This window comes from Lagopus leucura, unplaced genomic scaffold (assembly GCF_019238085.1).
Source record: "Lagopus leucura isolate 7727_CA_CO unplaced genomic scaffold, USGS_WTPT01 Super-Scaffold_100009, whole genome shotgun sequence".
NCBI lineage: Eukaryota > Metazoa > Chordata > Aves > Galliformes > Phasianidae > Lagopus > Lagopus leucura.
Genome location: NW_024962266.1, coordinates 27,722,831 through 27,748,371, shown reverse-complemented (window position 1 = coordinate 27,748,371; position 25,541 = coordinate 27,722,831). Strand labels below are relative to the sequence as shown.

General features: G+C 49.6%; 1 protein-coding gene and 1 long non-coding RNA gene across 8 annotated transcripts in view; one reads left to right on the top strand and one right to left on the bottom strand.

Annotated features, from left to right (window-relative positions):
• The window catches only part of LOC122181070 (cAMP-specific 3',5'-cyclic phosphodiesterase 4B-like), a 124,706-nt gene that overhangs the window by 37,827 nt on the left and 61,338 nt on the right, over positions 1-25,541 (bottom strand). Inside the window, exon 1 of one of the 7 annotated variants that reach the window (XM_042873270.1) lies at positions 479-1,156. The exons of the other annotated variants lie outside the window; for them this stretch is intronic. Within the exon in view, the coding sequence (XP_042729204.1) occupies positions 479-525 (47 nt within the window). The 5' untranslated portion in view covers positions 526-1,156. Of the gene's footprint in view, positions 1-478; positions 1,157-25,541 lie in introns of those variants that run through there. 7 annotated transcript variants of the gene reach the window in all.
• Positions 181-2,448, top strand: LOC122181071. The gene is made up of 2 exons (XR_006179314.1): positions 181-1,226; positions 2,104-2,448. It is a non-coding gene; the product is annotated as an uncharacterized LOC122181071 (long non-coding RNA).

Sequence of the window (25,541 nt, the reverse complement as noted above, 5' to 3'; positions counted from 1 at the left end):
AAGTGTGCTGGGGAACAGAATGCAGGATGAAGTGCAGCCCTGGGAGCACAGCCCCAGGCCCCCCATGCACATCATCACCAAATCAGGTTGCCCAAAGAGGCTGTGGACGCCCCAACCCTGGAGACACTCAAGGCCAGGCTGGATGTGGCTCTGGGCAGCCTGGGCTGCTGGTTGGCGACCTGCACACAGCAGGGGTTGGAACCCGATGATCACTGGAGTCCTTTTCAACCCAGGCCGTTCTGTGATTCTAAGAAATTGGGGTGTCAGCACCGAGAGCCAAAGGAAACACTCTGAGCACCGCAGAGCTGTGCAACTCGGGGAAGGTGTGTGCGCAGCCAACGCCTCCGCTCAGCACACACAGAACTGCACAATTCTGAACGCACAGCTGCACGCTCCCAAATGCAGAGCCGCACACTTCTGAGCCCTCCTGCCCACCAGAGCTGCCTGATGCAGGCACAACAGAACAAGTAACACTCACCAAATCCATGAATGACGGCGACTACGTGCAATATTAACATTCAACATCTTCCACGCTGGTGTTTCTCTCCTTGTCGCCTGAGCGCGCTCAGCACATTCTGTGCTCACCCCCAGCTCCCCTCGTGCTGAACTTGTATCAGCAGCACGCAGATACCTCCACGAGTTTTTATTCTTTCTGATTACATGTCAACTCCCATTTCAGGGTGGATGTCACTTCGCACACGAATACAAACGACTTGGCAATCAGACCGTGAGGGTGCCGCGGAACAGCCTCTCCAGACTCCCATAGTTCTTCGTCTCTATCAGAAGAAAAAAGATCTATTTCTGGCAGAACCCAAACTGCAGCTTCCTGCTCTCATTTGTATCATCCCTTCCAGTGACACTGACACAGAAGGAAAAAAAAAAAAGCAGCGGCGGGTGTTCTCCAAACTCCAGAGACATCCCCCCGTTCCTGTTTATCCTCCCCAGGTCACACTCATCGCTCACTCAGACGCTGCTGAGCTCAAGTTTCCGACGCTCCCATCGCGTGTGACAAGCCGCAGGGATCGCTCCTCTGTGACAAAGGCCTGGGTTAGCAATGGCAACAAAGGGTGAGCCCTGAGGACGGCTCCCAGTGCCCCAGCAGCGCCTGGCTGGCCCTTGGCACAGGCAGCGGCACGCTCTGCTTCGCTCCGTCACTCGGGGACGCGTCTGTGCTCAGAGCGGAGCCCCGCTCCCTGCATCTGCTTCTAGGAAAATGCTCCAAGCAGGTACGTCTGCAGCCGCAGCCGCATCCAGAGGCTTTGAGCAAGAGCAGATTTTTGAGTCTCTGCGTAAAATGGAATTTTACAGGATTGACACTGAAGCTCTGCTGCTGAGCATCCGGCTCGCAGGGCTGGGCGCTGCTGGGGACGTGAGCAGAGAGGGCCCTGGTGTGAGGGGCGCTGGGCACAGAGGGGACACAGGGGGCAGGGGAGGGCTGGGGAATGCCAGGAGCTCTGCCAAGCGGGCAGCACGCTGCCTGTAGGGCAGGTGGCACCAAGGGATGCACAGCACATCCCCTCTCCGGGCTCCCCCGACAGGAGTCTTCCCTCTGACATCCCGAAGGAAGGGTCCTTGCCATGAGTGGCAATGGGTGCAGCACAGCTTGCAGGCACTGTGTCCAAAGGGGTGGTCACAACCCCCTGCGTGCTGTCAGCCTATTCTATGCTTCATCCATCACAAACACACTGATCACCTCACACGTTGAAGGCGCTGCAGAGGTTTGATGAAACAACCACAGCCGTGGGGCAGGCTGAAATCTCATTTACCATTAAATAAGAGAAATGCAGCCCACTTAATGAGCTGAACCCAAGCTGGGGCTGTTCCCAGCGTTCACGTCAGCACCGTGGGGCTTTGGGGCCCAACAGCTCCGTTATAAATAACACACAGTAACGCCTCTGGTGAGATTTCAGATCCTGCCAGACTCCAGCCCACCAGCTGGCCTGCAGCATGACTCCCACTACTTCTGGAAAAAAGACAAGATGAATTCATTGCTCACTTCGGTGGCAGAAGTTCCCACGTGCTCTTTTTCTATCCCACCACTCTGAGCTGCTGCATCTTTCATCCCTGCTCCCATTTTCATGGCATCTCACGTCACATTTCTAGCCCTTCCCCTCCTTGAGCATCCCTGATGTGATGCGGATAATTCCACTGTGCTCCTGGAATGCTTATCATGCTGGACACTCCAGGTCCTCCAGCACATTCTACCTTCATTCTCCCAATCAACAGCAGATTGCTGCAAAGCTTCAGGAATGCTCTCAGTGCCCAGAAAGTACCACTGCAGAGCCCGAAAGAAATCACCTGGTATTTTCGATGTCTGGAGACAAAGCAGAAGTGCAGCACATTTGTGTGCACGTCCCGTGGCACCTCTTACCTGATTAAAAGCCATGTACCCTTCAAGAACACACTGGGGCTTTCACCCCAGAGAAATAAATAAGATACTGACCACACCGAGAGGAAAATTTTGTCTTCCTCCTCGTGGTTACCAGTGGAACAATCAGGGTAATATGCAAACATCCCAGCTTGTAATCTGAAAGCTTGAGAATCATTTGGACAGATGAAGGTACAGATGATAGATGGAAGGATGGATGGATGGATGGATGGATGGATGGATGGATGGATGGATGGACAGACAGACATATGGACCGACACACAGATGGATGGGCAGATGCAGAGATGGACATGTGGATGGACGGATGGATGGACAGACAGACACGTGGATGGACAGACGGGCAAATGGATGGATGTATGGGCATACGCAAAGAAGATCACTGAGATGGATGGCTGGACACATGTATGGGGCAGGGGATGTAACTCTCAGAATCCAGCTTCCCACCCAGTGCAGCTCCCTGGGACTCCAGGAGCTGTCTGGCAGAGCAGCATCGACCCTTCCACACATGTTTACAGAGTTCTGCTCAGCACACGCACCTACTGGGGATGACTTGCAGAATACAAAGCTATCTATTGATTTGCAAGTGATGCAATTCCCTGCACACCCAGCCAACTGCTCGGCCACGCAGAGGCCTTCCATTCATTGCCTTTTTTTCTGGCCACACTGATTCACGATGATGACATTCCGATTTGCAACTCTGATCTCCTTCTTGCTGTGAAGCAGGCAACCGGCGCACTACCTGACACTGCCTTAACTACCTGCGTCCTCTGGCTGAGGCTGACAAATGCACTTCAGCAATGCAGTAATAAAACACAGAATCATAGATTCATAAAGATCGGAACAGACCTCTAAAACCACCAAGCCCACCCCCATGCCCACTAACCGCATCCCTCGGTGCCACATTTCCTGAACACATAAGCTGGAAAATGAGCTCGCTGAGATCCAATCCTTCCTGCAGCTTCACAGAGAGCCATTCTGAGATGTTTTCAGTAGGAAACAACATAAGGAATTGACAACAGCAGCAGGGCCATGAGCACAGCACTGCCAGCTTTGCAGCCGTTTGTGGGCACCAAGCAGCTCCCAGGCAGGTCCTGGCAGGACAACCTCCTCAGAGCACACATCTTTGCTAACAGCACACCAGGACCTTAAGGCTATGGGCACGCTGCGTGTAGCAGAAGTACACGGGCTGGACAGGTTTCCAACAGGCTCTTATTTTGATCTATTATTTTATTGTACCTTTAGGGGGCTTTAATTTCATGTTCCGGTTTGGCTACTTCCAAACTCCAAAGCTTTCTGAAACCAATTTGTGGAAGAGATGCTGCAGGGGATGCGCGTTCCCATGGCAGGAGGCGAAGGGACTGAACCAGAACCAATAATCATTTGTCTGATTGAAACAGAAACCACTACAAATTTTTCAAAATGAGTTTTACGCCTAATGTGAGCTGTATTAGCTCTCAATGCTCCAGTTCTTTTGAGATAGGCTTGCTGCATTGCCTCAGTTGGTAAGGAAGCATCGATGGTTGTTTTCTAGATGAAATTCGACAAAGAGGTGGAGAAAAAGTTCTCTAATTGTTTGCAGATTGTAATATTGTCACTTGTAAACACAGCGGCACCAGGAGGTGAGTTAGACTGAGTAGCTGGACAGCAATGTGTCAGACATCATAAAACCACAGAACTGAGAAGGCTGCAGAGACTCTCTAAGACCCCAGCCCACCACCAACCCTCTCCACTGACCACATCCCTCTGTGCCACATCTCCAGGGTCCTTGACTGGAACAGGTTGCCCAAGGAGGCTGTGGATGCCCCATCCCTGCAGGCATTCAAGGCCAGGCTGGATGTGGCTCTGGGCAGCCTGGGCTGCTGCTTGGCGACCTGCACACAGCAGGGGGTTGGAATCAGATGATCACTGCAGTCCTTTGCAACCCAGGGCATTCTATGATTCTATGACCTCAGCTCATTGCACCCAGGGCCAGGCAGCCCCAGCACGGTGCTTGGCTGGCTGCTGCGTGCCCCACCTGCAGCACAGAGGGAGTTGTGAAGAACGTAATTGCCTCTTTAACTTAGGTCATAATATTATGACTTCTTACCCTCGACGTGTTCTTTTTGTCTCTTTTTGTCTGCAACCCTTTAAGCTGTAGTTTTCAAGAGCATTAGCTCTCCTAGCTGCTTGAGTGCAGGAGGGGTATTTTTACCTAACAGCAGTCTGTGTTAAAACAAGCAGACGCCAATTTGGGAGTGCAGTACTTAAGGAGCTATTTCCTGACAGCAGACAAGGGAACGCAGCACTTTCCTCCAGCACTCAGATTGCTCCTTTCTGCTCCCCTTCCACAATGTGAGCTCCCGTCATGCTCTCACTTTCCTTGGAGTACAAATCCATCTGCATGAAAATGCTTTAAAATATTTCCTATTTTCACTTAACTTCATGACAGGGGAAAAAATGCCTAGCAGAGCGTGGTATCACCAGTGAAATCACAGAACCACAGAGCCATTCGGGATGGAAAAGCCCTCTCAGCTCCGCCTGCCCACCCTGTGCCCACTGCCCACGTCCCTCAGTGCCACCTCCCCACAGCTCTGAACACCCCCAGGGATGCTGACCCCCCACCCCTGGGCGGCTGTGCGGTGCTGAGCGCTCTTTGGAGCAGAGATGTCCCCCAGCACCCAGCCTGCCCTGCCCTGCACAGCGTGAGGCCGTCATCTCATCCCATTGCTGTTCCCTGGGAGCAGAGGCCAACCCCCCTGTCCCCAACCTCCTGCCAGGAGTCCAGTTCTGTGTGTTGTAATCCCTACCTTTGTACAGTCACTCTGCAGAAGATAATACAATATTTTGAACTTCAAACAGCAGCGAATCTTCAGTTTCTCCGACCCCTTCTGAGTTGGTTTCCAGACGTTGAGTTATCAATGTTATGATTTTGTTGAATAACTCATCTCCACAGAGTATTGAAAGTTCCCTTTCAGTGATACATCTCCTTAACAAAGAAGTAGCTCATATTGACAATGGCAGGTTTTTCATATTGAAATCACTCTCACTTGAACTTCCAGCAGCAGGATAATATGCACATTCCTACCCAATTCGTCCAAGTCAGAAGACTCTGGTGCACTGATTTTGTGCAAATCAGAACAATGATTCTTAAATGATTTACAAACACAGCAAATGTGCCATCATTATACCAGAGCACAACGCACCACGAAATACATACAGTTATGTTCAGAGAGGAAATGCACTTGCACTGAAGAACCATGAACCAAAGGGTGGCATTCTGGAGCAGGCTGCCCAAGGAGGCTGTGGATGCCCCATCCCTGCAGGCATTCAAGGCCAGGCTGGATGTGGCTCTGGGCAGCCTGGGCTGCTGGTTGGCGACCTGCACACAGCAGGGGTTTTGATGAGATGAGAACTGTGGTCCTTTTCAACCCAGCCTTTCTGTGTTTCTATGATTCTTCCGGACTGTGTGCAGATGGAACAAGACAGAGCACAGGATGTGTTCCACAGGGCTGACGCAGTGACTGCATGCAGGTTACTGAACACGTCCCCAGAGGCAGCAGCCCCAAACCACAACTCCTCCCCCTGCACCAGGGGCGGGTGGTGGCAGTCAGCTCTGCAGAAAGCAAAACAACCACCTGAAGAAGCACAGGGGAAAGGACTTCTTACAGCCACTGCCATTTCTGCCTTCTGAGCTATCGGCTGAGTTGACCCCAATTTGAGGAAGGCACACACAGACAGAACTTGAGGGATAAAAATCTCCTTTTGCAGCCAAGCAGAGCGCTTTCCACGTCAGAGCCAACCCCGTGGGCTACAGAGAGCACTCTCAGCAGCCCAGCAGGCAGATGGCACCGACCAAGCTTTATGTAACACAGCAGCACAAGACGCTTGCCCAGGTAACACTGCCTCTGTCGTCATTAGCAGCACGGGGAAAGCATCAGGGACACACAGCCCTGGGCAAAGGCAGCGTGCTGCAGCCCCTGCACGCCTCTCCCAAAGCACTGCTCTGCCAAAACTCACTGAAATGTCTGAGCTGTGCCAAAGGAGTTTCCTTATCAAGCCGGTATGAAAACTAATAGCAATGTGCAAATGTAGAGCTGTAACATAAAAGAGTAGGTGTATTCTGTTAGCCATAAAGGGAGCTTCTAGCACACTGCTATTATTGCAGAAGCACGTGCAATGCACAAACAGTAAGAAACGCCACTGAAGCACGCCGACAAACTCCAGCAGTGATGCCAACGCTGGTGTTCTGCCACTGCAGCTTCCCAGCACACCCAAGCAGCAATGTGGGGATGGCAGCAGCAGGGTCAGCCCACAGCAGCTGGAGATGTGCTCCAGATCTGCTGCAGTTACCTTGTGCCACTTGCAGCTCCTGGGAGCCTGCTTATGGAATTTTCTATCAGGAAACATTTTATGCGACGAAAGTGCAGTGCATTTGTTTCCTTGGAAACAAACCCTTTCAACCTCCGTTGCATAGAATCTTAAGCAAAAGAAAAGTCTGTAATTAGGCACAAGGTCTAGCTGTTCTAAGCCAGCAAGATGTTAAATCACAACTATTTTATTAGCAATGGAACACAATGAAAATGCACTTATCTCAATTATGGGAGTAATAAGTCTTCACATCAGCCAAAACAATAAATCCACTGAACCGCACTGAGAAATATAATTACTTGCTCATTTAACAGAATTTGGTAGGCTTTGATTGAGCCACACAGGGATGAACAGAAAGCCTCTAAGTGACAAACAACAAGGGAACAATAAGTCACACTTACTCATTCAGGAGACTTCACAGCCCTGAAAGCCACCCAAGCACTGGGTGCTGCCGCACTCGCTGCGACCGCGCAGCCACAAGGACCGACGCCGCCACTGAGTTTTACAATAAAATTATCTGAAAAGGTGCTCGTAGAATCATAGAAAGGATTCTAAAAAGAAACTGATGTCGGAAAAGACCCCCAGCATCATCACCCAGTCCAACTGCCCACCTTCCACCAGTGTTTCCCACTGAACCCCATGCCTCAGTGCCACATCCGCGCCTTCCTTCAACACCCCCAGTTGGTGACTCCCTGCTCCCTGTGCAGCCCATTGCAGCACCTGACCACTCTTTGGAGAAGGAACTTCTTGTAATATCCAACCTGAAATTTATACATCATACGTAACGAGGTGTTAAATTCCACTGTGAAGTTACTGCGTTTCCTACAAAGAAGTTTTAAAAGATTATCACATTCTATAAATCTGGAGCTTTCTATCATTCTACATTTCTACTGCTGATTTCATGCATTACAAAGTCCATTTTAATGTGCACTGAGCAGATATAACACACCCAAACGTTACTTCTGTTAAATTCTACCAGGCTCTGGGGGAAGCAGATAAATAATGGCAAGGCTGACGAAAGCAAAGCCTCGTGTTCTGCACACAGACTGCGCCGGCAGCACCAGCAGCTCTCAGTGCCTGGCTTTTGTTGGCCATTCTCTGGAGATTCTCTCACTTCTGATCGATTTTCCTTTCCCTTGTACAAATGTTTTAGAACCAGAAGGATTTATTCTATGACCACCGTGTCTTTTTGATTAAACGCCGCGCCGTGGGGCTTTCTGCACAGTGATTGGCAACGAAAGGAAGTGCTGGGACACGGCTGAGCTGGATCGGTTGGGCAAACAGAGGTAAATCACAGGGAAGGGAATTTTCTTCCCACTTGCCCTCTGGACATCTCCCAAATTCAGTCACCCAGTTTACACGTGGGCTGGCCTCTCACTGCTCACTGAGGCTGCTGGGAGCGCTGCAATGCCACCAACACGGGGCTTCCTCAGACAGCCTCATCTTCGGGTTTCTCCTGACCTGGCAACCTGGATGGGAGCAGCACAGAACCCAAACCACTCCCCTCACACCCCCACTCCCCTTATTTGAGGCCCGGGGACCAACGGCACCAAGAGCATGAAGCAGATCATAGAATTGCTCGGCTTGGTAAAGACCTTCAAGATCACCAGGTCCAACCTCAACCTAACCACACTGCTCTAACAACCTCAAAGATGATCTGCACCAACACCTGGCTGCTTCCCATGGGCTCCCACAGCCCACAGTGACACCAGTCCTACGCTGAAGCCTCCATAAGATGGCACCAACGATGTGATCAAAGCACTACAAGAGGCAATCCACCCTCTGGAAGCCTGATGTCTTTTTCATATCCTGGCAGCCAAATTGCACACAGTGCTCAAGGTGAAGCACCAGGCACAGTACCACAGCGTTGCTGGCTGAGAACAGAGGGATCAACTATTTCTAATCTCCTTAATCCTGTTTTTCATGGCTTTTTCACTCACTTTCAATCTCTAGGGTATATGGGATCCTGTTCTGCAATGTTGTGAGTCACACAGAAGGCAGAACACACCACATCATCCATACCCAGTCACGTGCAGGGCAGCAGGGACCTGAGAACCACCTCTTGTCTGGAGCACAGAAGCCAGACCAGCCCACGTCACAGCAGCTCCCGTTGCTGAGGTTGCTGTGCCATACTGTGAAGGCAATGAGCATCCTGGCCTGCAGTCAATCAAAATCCCCACCAACATCTCAGACGTGAATTAATGAAAACCTACATGGCTTCAAAACACAAAACCAGCATTCACAGAGGTGAGCGGTCTGTCATAAGCTGTGTCTGTTCTTGAGATGCGGAGAATGGAAACTTGGCCCCAAGCTGACGTTTCTCAAAGCCTATCGTGTGAGAAGCACATCTGGAACGGATCAGTCTTCTGCACTGCTCTGTTTGGACATAAACAGGGGATGAAATGGATTCTAGACCAGTGAACCATAGATCAGTTTCATTTGAAGAGCAACTGAAAGCTGTTATGTCTGATATTGGCTGAAAATTGTATCTAGTTAATAGAATCAGACACAAAGGAGGTGAATGTCATTTCTGCTAAAGCAAACATGCAGACGAACGCTCGCCTCATTGCCCAGACTGGGGTCCCACCAAGCAGTGCATCAGCATTTAACCCTTCCTGTATCAGAGGGAAGTGCCTTCACCTTCCAGGAGAGCTCTTCAGAACGCCTGGACACCTCTCCTGGAAGAGCTGCAAGTTAGAGGCTCGCATAGCAGCGGCCGGGGAGCCGATGGAGGGCAACCACAAAGCTGAATTCATGTTTTGCTAACAAATAATTCAGTGCAGCTGGTTACGTTGCTCCAACACCCCTACCAGCTGAATGGGGCACACAGGATCTATGGAAATAGTTGTTAATATTCCAAGTTCATTAAGAGTATCACTCGCACAGAGCAGACCCTTCCATGCCAGACTCATGCTAATCATTGTGAAACCCTATTTTCCCTAATTGTCCGGGTAGTTAGTTATGAAGTTCATTAGGAATTAATTACAAATTTCACAAGGCTAATGATTAAGGCTATATAGAATGCTGCCAAACTGCAGCGCTCTGATACTGATAGATAATACGAATATTGAAACAATAACTAAGGACAGATCCCAAAAGCATGCAGACGGGGAAGAATCAACTCCAAGGAAACAATCCGGATGAACCTGCCAACACGCAGCATCCCTTCCAACACCGAGCTCATCCATCCACCTCACATTCCATTCTGCATCCATCCTGAACCACCACCGGCTGCCTGACCAGCAGCCCGAGCTCCCAGCCCAGCCTGGTTGGATCCAGCTCTCTGCAGGCATGGCACTGCTCCCAGCACATGGGGAAGCAGCCCCACAGACCCCTGGCCAAGCTGTGAGGCGGGCCCACCAACACTTACAAGTAGATTTAAGTTACATCTCGAAAACATCTTCAGTCAACAGAATGCGACAACAAATTGCAACTCCTGTTTTTGTTGTCTGTGATGATTTATTGGCACCGACGTTCATTATTTCAAACACGAGCTAATAAAAAAAAAATGAAAATCACATACTGGGAAAGCATCAAAATGACAGCAGCAGCAAACATGTAACTTTAAAATTAGAATCTACTCTTTATAACAGAGTAGAGGTCTTTTTCATTACAGCAAAGTAATACGTAAACTATTAATTTAACGTGCACGGGAAGGTGTGGGATAAAATAAGAATTAAACAGTGCTTTCATACCTGCAATAAGCTTTACATGATACAGACAAGGACAGCTGCAAGATGCAGAGCACCCAGGACTGCATGGGGAGGTGAGCTGATGGAAGGCGAGGATGGATCTGCTCAGTACAGCTCTGTGTCCTCATTGGGCTGCACAAAGCCAGCACCAAACACCTGGTTTGGATAGGAGATTCACCAAGGAGGATGCTGATATTAGTTGAGACAGTTGGAAAAGAAACAATGGAGAAGTCACAGGCTTTAGGGGCTTCCCCCCCGCTTCCATTTGACTTAGCCTCAGCAGGAGAAGTGCTCTTCAAGTAGACAGGGCACAATGCCACCAGCCAACCCGTTCAGCTGGGTGCAGGTCAGAGTGCCAGCCCTCCAAGAGCAATGACCACGTCTGTCTGACACACCAGGAGAAGCAAGGCCACATCACTCACCAACGTGCAGATGTGGCACTGAGGGCCGTGGTTTAGCAGGGTTACATTGGTGCAAGGAGGATGGCTGGACTGGTCTTGAAGGCCTTTTCCAACCCCGGTGATTCTATGAATCTACAAACTCAAATTACAACAAAGGATAAGAAATTATTTCAGAGCCCTGTTAATGAGCCCAGCGTGTGCCCCATGCGTGGCCACCCCTGGAGCAGCGACAGGCAGTGAGATGGGATCTGAGCAACCAAAGACTTTCTCAGCATGTATTGAAAATGGGCAGCCCAGTGTTGTGCAGGGCAGCCAACACATGCAGCCTTCTGGACTGAAAATGAGCAGTGCTTCACAGCACCCTCCAGCACACTGAAATGTGTCACTGTCCTTAAACTTTCCCAAATGTCCTCGTTGCTTTTGTATTCATGGCACTGCACTATTATTCTGAACAATTCAGAGCTCTTTCACTGTTTATGTCTATTTTTCATGAGCACACACGGATCCCATAAGTCGAAAAGTGAACTTCACTTGAGCAAGGATATACAATGCATTAAGCCATTGCAAAAAGGGAATCAAATTAAAGCTTGCAAACCTGTGAAACAATTTGTTCTGGCTTTGGTTGTTGCATCTGATGCCTCATGAGTAAATCCAACGGTCAGAACTCTATGGCATCTTACAAAGGAAGGATTTTCTCCATATTACTATCATTTTTTTGTGTTATCTTTGTTACTGCAACAAAACTACAGCAGCAGAAACCAAAGCTGATGTGACACATCTGGCTTGGGGCTGTGAGGAAAGGCCTGGACAATGCGAGGTAACAAAGAGAGCCAAATTTTAGATATGTGTTCCACCGCTCCTCACGAAGAAACAAGGACAGATGTCCTTAGGAGTTTTATTAAACATACAAGCACTGCTATATTGTAAAGTAGCACCCAGAGGTGGCTGGGTGAAAAAGATACAGTGCTGCTCATCGACTTGCTAGAGAAAATGGGGGAGATGCAGTAATTTGTAGGTATGCTATGGAGGTCGCTTTGCTTTAGTCCTGTGCATGGCACAGAGCTAACTCAGAATCACAGCATCACCAAGGTTGGAAAAGACCTACAAGACCATGCAGTCCAACCATCCACCTATCACCAGTAGTTCTCACTAAACCATGTCCCTCAACACAAAATCCAAACATTCCTTGAACAATTCCAGGGTCGGTGACTCCACCACCTCCCTATGCAGCCCATTCCAGTGCCTGATCACTCGTTCAGAAAAGTAGTATTTCCTAACGTCCAGCCTAAACTCAAAGGATGCTGCTGCAAAGAGCAAGCAGGAGACAAGCAGGGAGAACCGTTGGTGCCTGGGAGGGACAGCAGCTAGAAAACCTCCCAGAGGCCATGAGAACCACCAGCCCAGTGCTGGAGCTGCTGCAGGATGTGACTGTGCCACCAGTGCCCCTCTGGGCTCTGGCCCACTCGGTGGCAATGATGCTGAACTGCTCACCCACCGTGCAGCTCTACTGTCGCAAGCCCAGAGGGTTCATTTGACTCCAGCCCTGGAGCCAAAGCCCCCAGCAGAGCCCTCCAGCACCAAGAGCCAGGCCAGGGAAACAAGCCATGGGGCAGCGCTCCCATCAAACAACGTTTCGGTCTACCAGTGGATGCAATTTAAAACAGATTCAGAATTATTCATCAGTATGGATTAGTGCTTGTCCTGTTCCCCTCTAACATTCACCAGTGCCAAAGCACCTGGTGAGTCCTTCTCACACCCTCAGAACAGCCACCGGGCACAGCTGGCAGCAGCCACTGTCCAGGGAGAGCCACAACCCCCCATGGCCCAGCCCCTGCCTACTGCTCTACAGCTTGTGCAAAGTGGCTGCCACAGCCTGGCAGCAGAATCCATGGCTGAGAAGGAGCTGCACGCCTCCCCGTCAAGCAGCTGCAACCTAAAGACTCCAAATGCAGCGTTCACCGAGGAACCCACAGTGAGATCCACGGGGGTGTTGTAACGCATCTGGTAAATAAAATGTCTCCAAAAAGATCTCTCTGAATGAGCACAGCGGTGGCTGCCGAATGCTGATTTGCTGCTGGAAGGGGCTCGGGGACTTTGGTGGGATTCTGGCCAGGAAGCAATGAGATCTGCATCCCCGCAGGGATGGACCGCGTGGATAACAGCACAGCGCTGCGCTGCTCACCCAGGGGCTGTGCTGAAAGCCTGAGCTGGCTCTGTACAAATCCCACCGAGCTGATGTCTGCCTTGCCTTTTATTCCAGCCAAAAGAAACATGAAACAAAATAAACAGGTGACCTGCACTGGAATTTGTACTGCAGTGACAGAGACATCAGGAACTCGGTTGCCAAAGCGAGCAAACTCCAGCCTCAATGTATGCCTATGAGCTTCCAGAAGAGAGAGCACAACTGGCTTCAGCTCAGTACGTATGCACTGAGTACTTTTCCATCACAGCACCACGCTGTCTCTGTGGCACTGTGTTAGGTGACGCAGACCAAACCACGGCTCTTCATAGCACCTTGGTGCATCCACGGAGCTTCCTGCCAGCCCTGACCCAAAGCACTCAACGTTCGAGGGTCAAAACCTAAACCACAACACGTATGAATGCAAGGAAATAATGCTGCCCCTCATTGTTCGGTAAGGAGGAACCGGGAAGGCACAGGGCCTGAAACATTTGTAAGACCTGAGGAGAAAGGAAGAACTTCCAAAAACAACAGTGAAATGTGTCCGGGATCTTTTCCTCCAAATACATGCTAATGCTTACACCCCGCAGCTCCCTGCTCTTACATTTCATTTTTACACCATAAATGCAGAAGAGGCGGTGCAGCTATGGAAGCACAACCTTCCTTGAGATGGTTTCCAAAATTTCATATCAGCAGCCCAAATCTGACAAGATTTGGTGAGGGGTGAGCATGGCACGGCCAGCAGCACTTCTGGATGCCATTTGGTGCCTGGACAAACCTTCCCATCAGCTCATGCAGGCAGGAGAGAACCGAGCCCCCCATGACCCATCCACCTGCAGTACTGCTATGGTGAGCTGTGCAGCTGCATGGGCCCTGATGTCTTCTGCCTTCTCCTGCAGCAAAACAGAGATGGGGCCCTTCCCAGCTGTTTGGTTTGCACTAGGCTGCTGGAAGGGGCAGCTATGGTGAGGGGACACGTGAGGATGCTGCCTGCAGACAAGAAGGAACCTGCTCTGAAGGATGCTGAGCTGCAAACAGGGACCCGAGTGCTGCACATGCTCATTGCAGGAACAGCTGCTGCCAGCTAACGGTGCCCTCTGAGTTACAGCTGCTGGGCAAACCACGGCTGGGGCCATAAACCTGCTGCCCTGAGCACAGCAGTTACTCTCACACGAACCACAGCCCAGGTGACACAAAGAAGGCTCTTAAAAAGATATTAATTTCTAGGAATCGGCCTATAAAATGTATTTATATCCCTCTTAGTAGAGGCAAATCTAATACAAAAGCAGAACATGGAGCACACTTTGATACCTTTAGCAGCAGCTCAGATAACAGCATTAGGTTCCAAGCCAAGCAAACCACTTCATTTTCCTTACAGCCCAAGTGCTGCAGGTTACACATTAACCTGGGAAGCAGCAGCGCTGTGCCACGCATGGGAGCCAGCAGATCACGTTGTGCAGCTTCTTCCAGAACAGCCCTTTCCCTGAGAGCACCCAGGAATCAAAGTCAATGATTAAAGACGATGAGATTTCTCTGTTTTCTGTCATTTTCCATGCAGTTATCAGTTACCACCTGAATAGAGAACTCGATGGTAGCATTTGTAATTTGGAAAGATCTTCTGAATAACTGCATATTCCCGTGCTAGATGGTAACTCTATATAAAAACCCAGCTTAACATGCCATAGTAGGAGTGTTGCCCAGCCTGCCTGCTGTGCTTGGTTGCAGCCAGGGAGGGCACCAACCCTACCCAGGGCTGCCAGGACACCAGGATGTGCTTCAGATAGAGGCACCCCGGGAGCTTCTACTGCACAGCTGCATCTATGCTTTCTCCTAATATACCTGAGCGTGCTGATATGAAAGGAAGCGCCCTGAGGGCTCTGCTTGGAGCACATGCACCCCAGCTCCAGGTACTCTGGGTTAGCAGGGAGCTGTGGCTGACCCAAGCACTGCTGCAAGCACATCCAGCTGTGCAGGATGCTCAGTGCTTGCCTCTGAGCCCCCAGGGGCAGTGACACCCCGCTGTCCATCTCTGTTCCAGCATCTGGCTGCCCCCCACCCCAACATGTGCTCCTTAAAGTCGTCAGCATCTCCCACAGCACGACCTCCAAGAAGTTCTGGTTGTTGACTAAATCTATGATGCTTTGCCTCTGCTTGGAATTTCGTTTTCATTCCAGAAATCGTTGCTATTTTTAAAAGTATACTCATCGTTCCCATCAGCTCCTTATGAACAAACAATGGGCTTTCTAAGCATTCACTCTATCACTGGACTTGATTTTAATTCGAACTGAAGTAAGGGGATAATTTCTGTTATCAAAACACATTCATTTTTCATGAGGAAAGGACGCATCTTAAAAAACACAGCCTTTATAAACACTGCTGTGACCAAGGAGGCCTCGGGGTACGTGCTTTATCTCTAGGCAGTAATAGCAGATGAAGCTGACTGCGGCAAAGTGTCATCCGCCCTTCCTTTGCTTAGCCTTGTAAAGCAGGTGGAACCCTCTGTGATATGCATGGGTCCCATCTACGTCTACCACGAAGAGAACAGGCCGAGTGCGTCCCTCTGGATGCTCACGGCACTCACATCAGATCTTGAAAGCTTTTTGGCATGAATTATAAATGGCCCTGACTGCAGGGAGCCCAGGTCAGCTCCCACCACCGACCTGCTGTGCCTGGAACATGAAGGTGATACTGATGAGTGTGCAGGAACGTTCCCATCCGCTCCACTTCTCTGGGACTCTGTGAAGAACTGCCACGTCATTCTCATAGCCACGAGCTCAGGAACTGCTCCCTCAGGGACACCCAGCACACAGGGGCAGCTCCTCTGAGCAGTGTGCCCACAGCACCCAGCACAGCTGCTGCCCACAACCTGGGGCTGTTCATCACCTGCATGGTAACAGCCTGCGGCCTTGCCGAGCAATGGTCTCCCCAGGGAAGGGGGCAGATCCTTCTGTAGAAAAATGAATGGATTTGAACTACAGAAGGAAAAGATCAATCAAAACAAAGTAAAGATTTGACAGGAGCAAACTTTCGTTTGATGAAGATGACTCCCCATAGCTCTCACAGAACAAATTAAGACCTGAAATTCAAATCTCTGCTACGCAGAGTTCCAAAAGTCCCGATGCACTTCCCCAGGCAAGCTGCATTTCGGTTACAACAACAACAGAGAAACATTTTTACAATTCAAAGCTAACACATGTTTATAGGTAAGAGCTGAACTGAAAGGCAAAGAGAAAACGAAGCTCCGAGGAGGCCCAGCTGAAACACATCCCTGATTTACACAATGACTTTCCTGAAAACAAACAGCAGGCACAAACCATGTCAATAGCACTTCTCTCTTGCACACCACGGCTCAGTAGATGTTATTCAATGCTCCTGGCATTTCCTTCTGCAGTTCTGCCTCCTCTCCCTCTCGCTTTTCGACCAGAATAAAGTAGAGGAAATAAACTGAGAACCTTACCAAGGATTACAGGCTGTCAGTTACGGTGTGTTTTCTCTGTGGATTTCAGGGGCGGATATGAGATGGGTAAGCACAGGAGTTTGTATAAACAAAGCTGCATATGCTGTGTGCAATTACCCATCATTTCCTGGGCTGTGTCAATGTGCTGTCACAAACAGATAGCAGCCTGTAAATTTTTAGATCTTCCTGCTGAAGCAACACCAAAATAACCCAACTCCCATTGACATGGAAGCAGCCATTGATAGTCTCACGTGGAGAAGGTTGGAGTGGGGCAGCAGCTGGGCCTTGCAGGTCTTACTGAACCATCGAGGTTGGAAAAGACCTCCACGACCATCCAGTTCAACCACCTATCTAGCAATATTTCAGACAACCACAGCATGGCCTGGGTTGCAAAGGAGCACAACACTCATCAGTTCCAACCCCCTGCTGTGTGCAGGTCGCCAACCAGCAGCCCAGGCTGCCCAGAGCCACATCCAGCCTGGCCTTGAATGCCTGCAGGGATGGGGCATCCACAGCCTCCTTCGGCAGCCTGTGAACAGTGCCTCACCACCTTTGGCTGAAAAACTTCCTCCTCATATCCAACCTAATCCTCCCCTGTCTCAGTTAAGACCATTCCCCCTTCTCCTATCACTATGCAATACCTAAAGATATAAAAGCAGAACAAAAAGCCAGGAAGTGCCTAGAAAAAGAGCTAACTGTGGGAAAACAAGCACAAGACCAGCAGGCTGCCTTTGGGGAAGGTGAGACGGACCCAGCAGCACCGCCAGGAGCCTCAAGCTCCGTTCAACCCGCGCATCACCTGCAGGTCTGTGCCTGCTTTGTATTGCTTTGTGGCTGACAAGGACACCGTGCTTTTGCCTAACCCTTCTTTTCCCTCTCGCCTGGCCTTATTTTCTCTCATGCTGACGTTTTTTGCAAGCTCTGTTCAAAGCAGTGTGAGGTTTAATTGATGAAATGTTTAACGTAACACTAAATATTTAACATCTCTTGCGCTAGCAAAGGGAACCAGACCTCTAAGAGACACAGCACAGAAAGAAAATGTTTTTGTGACAGTGCAAATAGGAATAATATTGTTTTTGTGTGTACACAGCTAGAAATGATGGGGATATAAACACAATGAGCAGTGAAGAGCAGAATGTGAAGCAGTGTCTGTCAGCGAGGTCTGGGCTGGACTGCGTTTGAGTTTAAAAAGGAAGCTACAAAGAATCATGGCACTCTGGAATTGGCAAGATGGATGGAACCCAACAAAGGAAAGCTCCCGAGTGCTGATGTCTGAGCAGACCCAGCCCCACGCTCCCCTTCCCACACCGACGTGCTGCCCCAGATGCAAACTCAGCACTTCCCAAACACACCAACGCTGAAGCAGACAACGGCCAGAAACAGAGAAAACCCCACAGCAGCCCTCCTTTCCAGTCTGTCTGCTAAAACTTGGGCAGTTTCTGCCTTCCACGCTTGATTTCTTGGTGCGGTCACAGGGCAGAGGAAGGCCCTGTGTAGAAGCTGAGCAACCCAGCACCTCGCCAGCACCCGGTGAGCATCCTGAGTGAGGAGCCCCAAAGCCAGCCCTGCTGAGCGGTGCTTTCACCAAACCAAAGCCTTTCATCCTTCAGCCATCGCTGTTGGCTCTGATTCATTCTTCAGTTCAAAGCGGCCCTCCAACAACACATCAGTGCCCCCATGCCTAGGAGGCAAAGCACCCAGCAGTGCAGAAGTCTGTTGCTAGCAGGAGAACTGGAAGACAAAGCTGTTAGAAGGCAGCTCATCTGGACCGCACACCTTGGTGCTTGCTGACCCATGGGTTTCTGGAAGGGAAGATCCTACGGAGCGTGCATTTTTGGTGCCTGCTGACAAGTACTGTCAACTGCTAGAATACACATTCAGCTTAGAAAAATAAGAGGAAATTGAGAAAGATTGTCCACACCATGGCCAAAGCTGATGAAAATAATCTGCTCAGCATTTTTTCTTTGACCTCCTTTTTCCCTTAAATTCTGCTGTTGCATCATCCTTCCTATTTCTGATGAGTTTGAAGAAACTTTTTAACATTAGCTCTTAAGCCATTAAAAATATTTTTCGGTCTCACATTTAATTTGCAGAAAAGATTTCCCCGGTGAAAGCCTTTGTAGGCAGGAATCCTGTGTAGGCAGGATTCTCATTTGCACCACATTCCACATCTCTGTGGGAAGACCCTAAAGGGAAGGGCAGGTTGGGTACTGGGAGAAATTTCTGCTCCAAGGAGCTGTCAGGCATTGGCACAGGATGCCCTGGGGGTGTCCCAGAGCTGTGGGGATGTGGCACTGAGGGACGTGGGCTGGCCTTGGGATGCTCAGAGGGCTTTTCCAACACCAGTGGCTCTGTGGTTCCACGTATGGATTAACCCAACGTGCCCATCAAAGGGCAACAAGTGCCTTAGCATTTCTCCTTGGCTCCAGCACTCATACCTGCACTTCCAGTAGGCACTGCTGCCAAATAACTTCAGGGCTTTCCAGGCAACCAGCACTGCAAATACACAGTCTGGTTACTTACCATACAGTCTCTATATAAAACACATTTTACAACAGAAATAAAGCTTGCGCTGGGGCACGCAAGTGGCAATGACCACACAGCCCTTCCAGCTCTCCTCTCCTGCTAAATAAGGAGTAAACAAATGGATCTCTTACTGCATAAGGAATCGTTTACATCTCACTTCTTTTGAGACCAGTCAACGGAGAAGTAAGGTGCTTAGCTGGAAGCTGCACTGAGCCCTGTATTATTCAACTGCAATGAGACCGTACCTTTCCCACTTGCATGTTGTGTTTGTTCCAGCACTGGATCTCACCACCCTAGAAGAGGCTACTTCTCTTTTCTGCACGTGCCCTTTCTCTGTGTTTCATGTTAAAGTCTGGTGATTCACATCTAGATGACACACGGGCTTTCCCTCGCAGAAAGGTGCTGTGTATGCATTCATGTTCTCATTACAAGGCTGAAAATGTCCACGCAGTGACATAAATATCACACACGGCAGTTATGTCAGTACACCTCTGCCAGCAACTGGAAAAATTAATGCAAGCAGTACTTCAAGGCATGAAATGTCACAAACTGCTGGTGCTCCTGAAGCTAATTATTTGTAAAGATCACAATCTGACACAGAACTATCTCGTGCCTTTAATTACACTGTTCATAATGAAGACTCAACAACACATAAGCACGGGATGCCATTACTTTCTTAATTACAGATTAGCACGCACACAAAAAAAGCCTACTCTGGATCACTGCCTTTGCTTGTATGTCATGAATGTGCCTGGCATGTGGGGGAAGGAAGCACAGTGGAGCAGACAGGTGAGGAGCCCCGTGTGTCTCGCAGGGCTGTGCAATGCAGGAAGCCCAACCAATGCTGCCATCTCCTCCAACTTGCAGCACAAGCTGCCACTGTCTTCCAGTGCCATGCAAACGTAATGGAGAAGAAAAGCCCTTCTCCAAGGAACTCGTGCCAACAGCTGCAGCAGCAGTGCAGCTCGGGCCCTGCAGCCAGCTCACCTCATCTGCCAGCAGCTGATAGAAACACTTCTGTTTTGGGGAATGTGACATCTGAGGGGCCACCTCTCCAGAGACAATGGCTCCTCTCCATCCGTTCCAGTGGGACAGGCACTCAGCATCACAGAAGAACAGATCAGCTCGTTGAGCACTCAGCTTTGGGTCGAGTCAAAAGATACCATTAACCATGAGAGTCCTCTCCAACGGGCACAGCAAAGAGCTGGAGCAACGGGGTGACCGTGGCCACAGGTGGCCCCTCTCCTGTTCCATCAAGCAGTGCTTGATGCAACCAACTGCAGAGCCCAGGCAAACAATATGCCTCGTTTTCCATTTAATAAGAAGAATATGGCTATTGTATCACTTCTGTAAAAGCAATACCGACCTCTTCACTCACTTGGGCTGCTTTCCTCTGGAAGGAAAGGAGAGAAATAGCATCTTCTCAGTGCTTAGGGCAACAAACAAATGAAGAAGGATAAAATCACAGTTTGCTTGTTTGTCAGATCGTCCTTCCAAGTCTTCTCCTTTTTCTTTCCTCTGTCACCTGTTTCAGATGCTCCTCCAGCTCACAGCACCAAGCACGCACGTTTATGCAGTTGCCTCAATACTTCCCTAAGCCCTACTTCACCTGCCTTGTTTTCCTTCCCCTCAGAGATGCTCAGGAATTCCTCTGCACAACAGCTCTGTCGAGACACAGAATTCTGCTTAATGAAACTATTCAGTGCCAACAGAGAGTGCTGCCATTAGAGGTTCGAGCACCTAAACCAACTGCAGACCAACGAAGGACAACATTCTCAGCTCATTTCAATAGGAGAATTTAAGAAACGACTCCACAACTGGCAGCCTCCTCAGTGCTGCGTATTTTCAAGACAACAGCTACGTACCTTTACATCTATTAAACAAAACAGTGACAGAAGCTTCCTGGGCTCATTCTGGTGGCAGCAGACTCTTCCTGCAGGGCACCAAGATGGCAAGTTTGTACCAACCTGGCCTCACCACTCACCAAATGGCAATGGGTTTCTCCTTCAGAGATCCACTGCACACAACTGCTACCCGTCAGCTTCTGCAAGTAAACAGCCTGTCCTGTTGGCCTCGTTGTCATCAATGGTTACGGACACATTTCAGTTAGTCTTTGATGTTAAGGAAAACTGTGCAAATGATGCAGCTCCCCAGTAAATCTTTATTGTTGTTGCTGTTTTTTAATAGAAAAGACTATTTCAGATTAAAACACAAGCAATTATAATTAAAACTACACAGTGATTTTAACCCAGAAGCTTGTTTGAGGGAAAGAAACAATAGTTGTTTCCCTGAGAAAAAACAATTCTCTAAACATCCATGTTTCCATAGAGACAGCCTCGATCCTTTTGTGCTCACTAATCTATCTTGGTCGATCAATACTTTATGGTAATTGTCTCCATGGTAATTGCAATGATAATAATCCCCCTTTCCAAGTAGAAAACTACTTGGGAAACACAGGCTGGGTCTGCAGAAGTGACAGCAGAACACGTACCTTTATCTCAATGAAAAGAACTTGAACTGTTGTGCTAAATTAGCACAGCTGGAGCTCACAGCTCAGATGAAGTTCCACCAGGAACTTCAGGATGAATGAGGATGCCAAATCACTGGAATCAATCCCCCAGGGGCACCCTATTGACCTACAGCCCAGAGCATCAAGAAGAGGAGAAATGGGCAAAGAGCACCTGGCTTGCAGTGTGCTGGGCAGGAGGGGCTACTTCCCCAGCCTCCCACCTGATGGGCATCAAGCAGAAAGGCTGGGCATCACCATGGGCACCAGCTCCAGCTCCTTCATCTGCTTCATCACCCGCAGAAATAACCACGGAAATGGTCATCACCATTCAGCAAAAACCACAGAATCACAGAATGGTTGGGTTGGCTTCCAACCCCCCCCACCCCTGCCATGGCAATGCTGTCCTTCCAGGATCAGAGCGCACATCCAAGAACCATGCTGCCTTTCTGCAGAGAAAGAGCTGCCACTCCAAACTCATACATCTACACAGAAACAACTCGGAGCAGTTGAGCAAAGGTAACAAGAGGTAAAACAGAGTTCATCAATACAATGATTAGCAATTAACAGCTAGCAAAAAAGGAAATTACCTAAAATACTTAGGGAAAACACTCCCCCCAAATTAGGATCAATTTAGCAATTTCTGGTAGTTCTGCAATTGAAGCAAGGAGAGTAACAGTATAGAAATTAATTATGTTGATTATGTACTTGATTACAGCAGATTAAAAAGCAAGTGCTGTTCCCATGGCAGTGCGAGCTGTCAGCACTTCCCAAACCTTCCACTGAAAGGGAGAGGGCTGGCCATGGCACGGGGAGCAGGGCCTCGCCAAAATGAAGAGGAAAAGAAACAGAAAGGGAGAAAAACAAAGCTGGTTGAAAGCAGAAATGCACTGTCTGTTCATGTGCCGTTCTGCACTACGCAGAGATCCCCCAGAGCAGCCCAGAGGTTTGAAACCCTCTTTACAGTGAGGTGACGGAGCACTGGAACAGGCTGCCCAGGGAGGTGGGGGAGTCTCCTTCTCTGGAGATGTTCAAGACCTGCCTGGATGCCGACCTGTGCGACCTGCTGTAGGGAACTGCTTTGGCAGGGGGTTGGACTCGATGAGCTCTGGAGGTCCCTTCCAACCCCTACAATTCTGTGACTCTGTGAAACCAATGCCAGGACCGGCCTCGGTCCCCCTTCTGGCGTCACCGCTGGCAGCAGCAGGCAACGGAAAGGAAATTTTGCAGGGGGAATCGTGAAAGCCCACAAAAAGCTGGAGCTGCTTTACCAACAGGTGAGCGGCTTCAGCGCGATGTCATCAAAGCCCCGGGGCTGCGGAGCTGCCAGGTGTGATCCATCAGCTGCTGTAAGCGCTGACCCGGGGCTGCAGCTGCAGTGCGGTGCTGGACTGAGCAGTGTGTGGGCAGGAGGAAACGGTGGGCCTTTTTCATGACTAACTTCATGCACTTTTTATGAGCTGCTCTCTCAAGACACCACGCTCAAACACAGTACACAGTTGGTTTTTTCCTCAATTGCTTCCATGATTGAGAGCTTATTGTGGAAGCGGTTGCAGCTTGGTAGGGGGCAGAGTGGAAAGACTTGAATTGTTTGACAATTCTGTATTTTGTATTTTTTTTTATATGTATGTACTTAAAAAATTAAAATAAAATACCAACCTGCTTACCAGCTTGTAACCATACTGGTTTCCACAGGAAGGAAACTACCAGGCCCCACGGCTGGCAATGAGCGCTTTCATAGTCAGTGGGAGTCTGAACAGATTACAGATATCTAAGGGCAATGAAAACATGCAAACTCATTTTAACCCTTGGCATCCTGATCCAGCGGGTGGCAGCTCTGCCCGTGGCAGAGGGTTGGGACTGGATGGGTCTGAAGGTCCCTACGAACCCAAGCCATTCTGTGGTATCCATTTTATGCTATCTTGCCTGACTTATTTATGGCAAAGGTCTCAAAAAATCAAAAGGGATTTGAGCGGCCCAGGACTTACACGGAACACTGAGGTTCAGTTCTGCTGGCGCCTGTGGGTCACAGCAAGTGCCAGAATGCCCATTAGTTCGTGCTGGATGCATTACCTCCAAGCTGCCTGCTGTGCTCAGCTCTCTCTCACTGCTTCCCCCCTGCGCTTCGTGCTGAACACCTTCGAGATCTCACAGTGAGAAGGAGTTGATGGAAAACCCATCAGCAATTTTGAATAAAGGTAATTTATGGATACAGGCAACTTTGATCTGAGGAAGCAGAAGGAGAGCACTGGCAGTGCCTTTGATGCGGAGAGATGACGGATTGTTTTTGGCAGTGCTGTCTTGGTTGTGCTGCTAGCTGAGGGATTCACCTTTCTTCTCCGGCTGAAATGCCTTCTGCCAAATGAAATAAAACATTTGGGTTCTTTTTATGTCAGTTACTTTGTGTTGAATACATCAAGTTTTTGTTGTGGGTGTTGCCAGGAGTGAAAACTTTTTCCAGCTCTCCTTCCTTTGAAGAACGTTTCGCTATGCGGTATGAGCAGGCTAAGGATGGAGATGAGTCAGAGCCATCTCCCACCAGAGAGCCAGCTCTGAACCTCAGCAGCCGACCCAGGAGACCTCCACGAGCTGGGGAACGCCGCTCCCAAAGCTGCCTTCAGCTGACAGAGCCCTCCTGGAAGAAGCCCTGTGGAACGCTGCCTGAGCTCCATCACCTCTTTTGGTTGTTTGTAACATGCCATCAGTGGAAGAAGGTGCACTGTAAGCTTAAAGGAGAGCTCGTAAATCATTACACGGCCCTGAACGTCTCATGCAAAAATTACGTCCGGCTTCTAGGCTCAAAAAGACCGAGGGAATGAGAGAAAAACAAGTGCTCTAACATTTCTGTTGAATTTATTCCCTGAAGTCAAGTGAAATTTTCCTCAACTTCCCCAAGCAGTACAAATAAAGGTCTGAAGATTATTCATAACATTGTAGCTCATTTTTAATACCAGAGACAAAATTGCTTAACATCAGCTTTACTCTCTGACAATTTATTTAAAGCAGGAGAGAGCTCCACTAATACTATTTATGTACGAATATAAATAACTCATCCCTTTTGAAAAGGAGTTCAAACGTCCAAAATAACAATTCATCTTTTTTGCTCACTGACTTTGTTAATCATCAGTAAACTCTGAATTTTCCTGGCAAAACCCATTGCCAGCACGAGGAGCACAGGCCCCGCGGACCTGCATGTTGCTGACGTCAGTTGCAGTGAGCACATGGGCTTTCCCTCTCCTTACTGCCATCTCCTTCTCGCGACCCTCATGCCCCTCTCAAGCAATTTCATTACTGGCAGGCCTTGGCATCAACGCAAGCAAACCACAAATTCAATTGTGAGTTACTGCAATCAAACACCACACCAGCACAGGAAGAATATGCAGGAGCCCCTCAGTATAACCCAGGTGCTCCAGCAGGCACTCGGCAGCCGGGCTGTGCATCTGCAGTCTTCCATGGGGGGAGGCATCACGGTAGAGCTACAGCTCTAACTGAGGACCCTGCAGCTCCTCGTGGCAGCCCCACAACCTCGAAGGGAGCGCAGGAGCAAGGCAGAGCAGAGCTCAGTGCCACAGGGCCCAAGGGAATGGCACGGGAGGTTGGGGGGTGAGAGAAAGGCAGAGCCCCATACGGTGGTGGGCACAGCACCACCCCAGGGCAGTGGGTCGGCCCGAGCTGCCAGAGCTCAGGGAGCGCTGGGACACCGCTCTGCACAGAGCTGGGCTTGGTGCTGCTGTGCAGGGCTTGGGCTCAGTGCTCCTTGTGGGTCCCCTCCACTTTGCGATACTCAGCGATGCTGTGGTTCCATGATCAGTTTAACACCACGGCGCAGCCCTCAGCGCGCCGCGGCGTTTGCAATTCTGATATTATTTCTTACGATGAAAAAAGCCAGAAAGCAGTTTAGAGCGGGTCGTTAATCTCTATGCAAATGAGCCGCAGGCATACGGCATCGCCCCGCTAAGGACCCTCGCGCAGAACAGCGGAGCTGCCGCAGCTTTGTTCCGCAGCCGCCCCGACTGCTATTTTCGCCGGATGACGTCCGTAGTG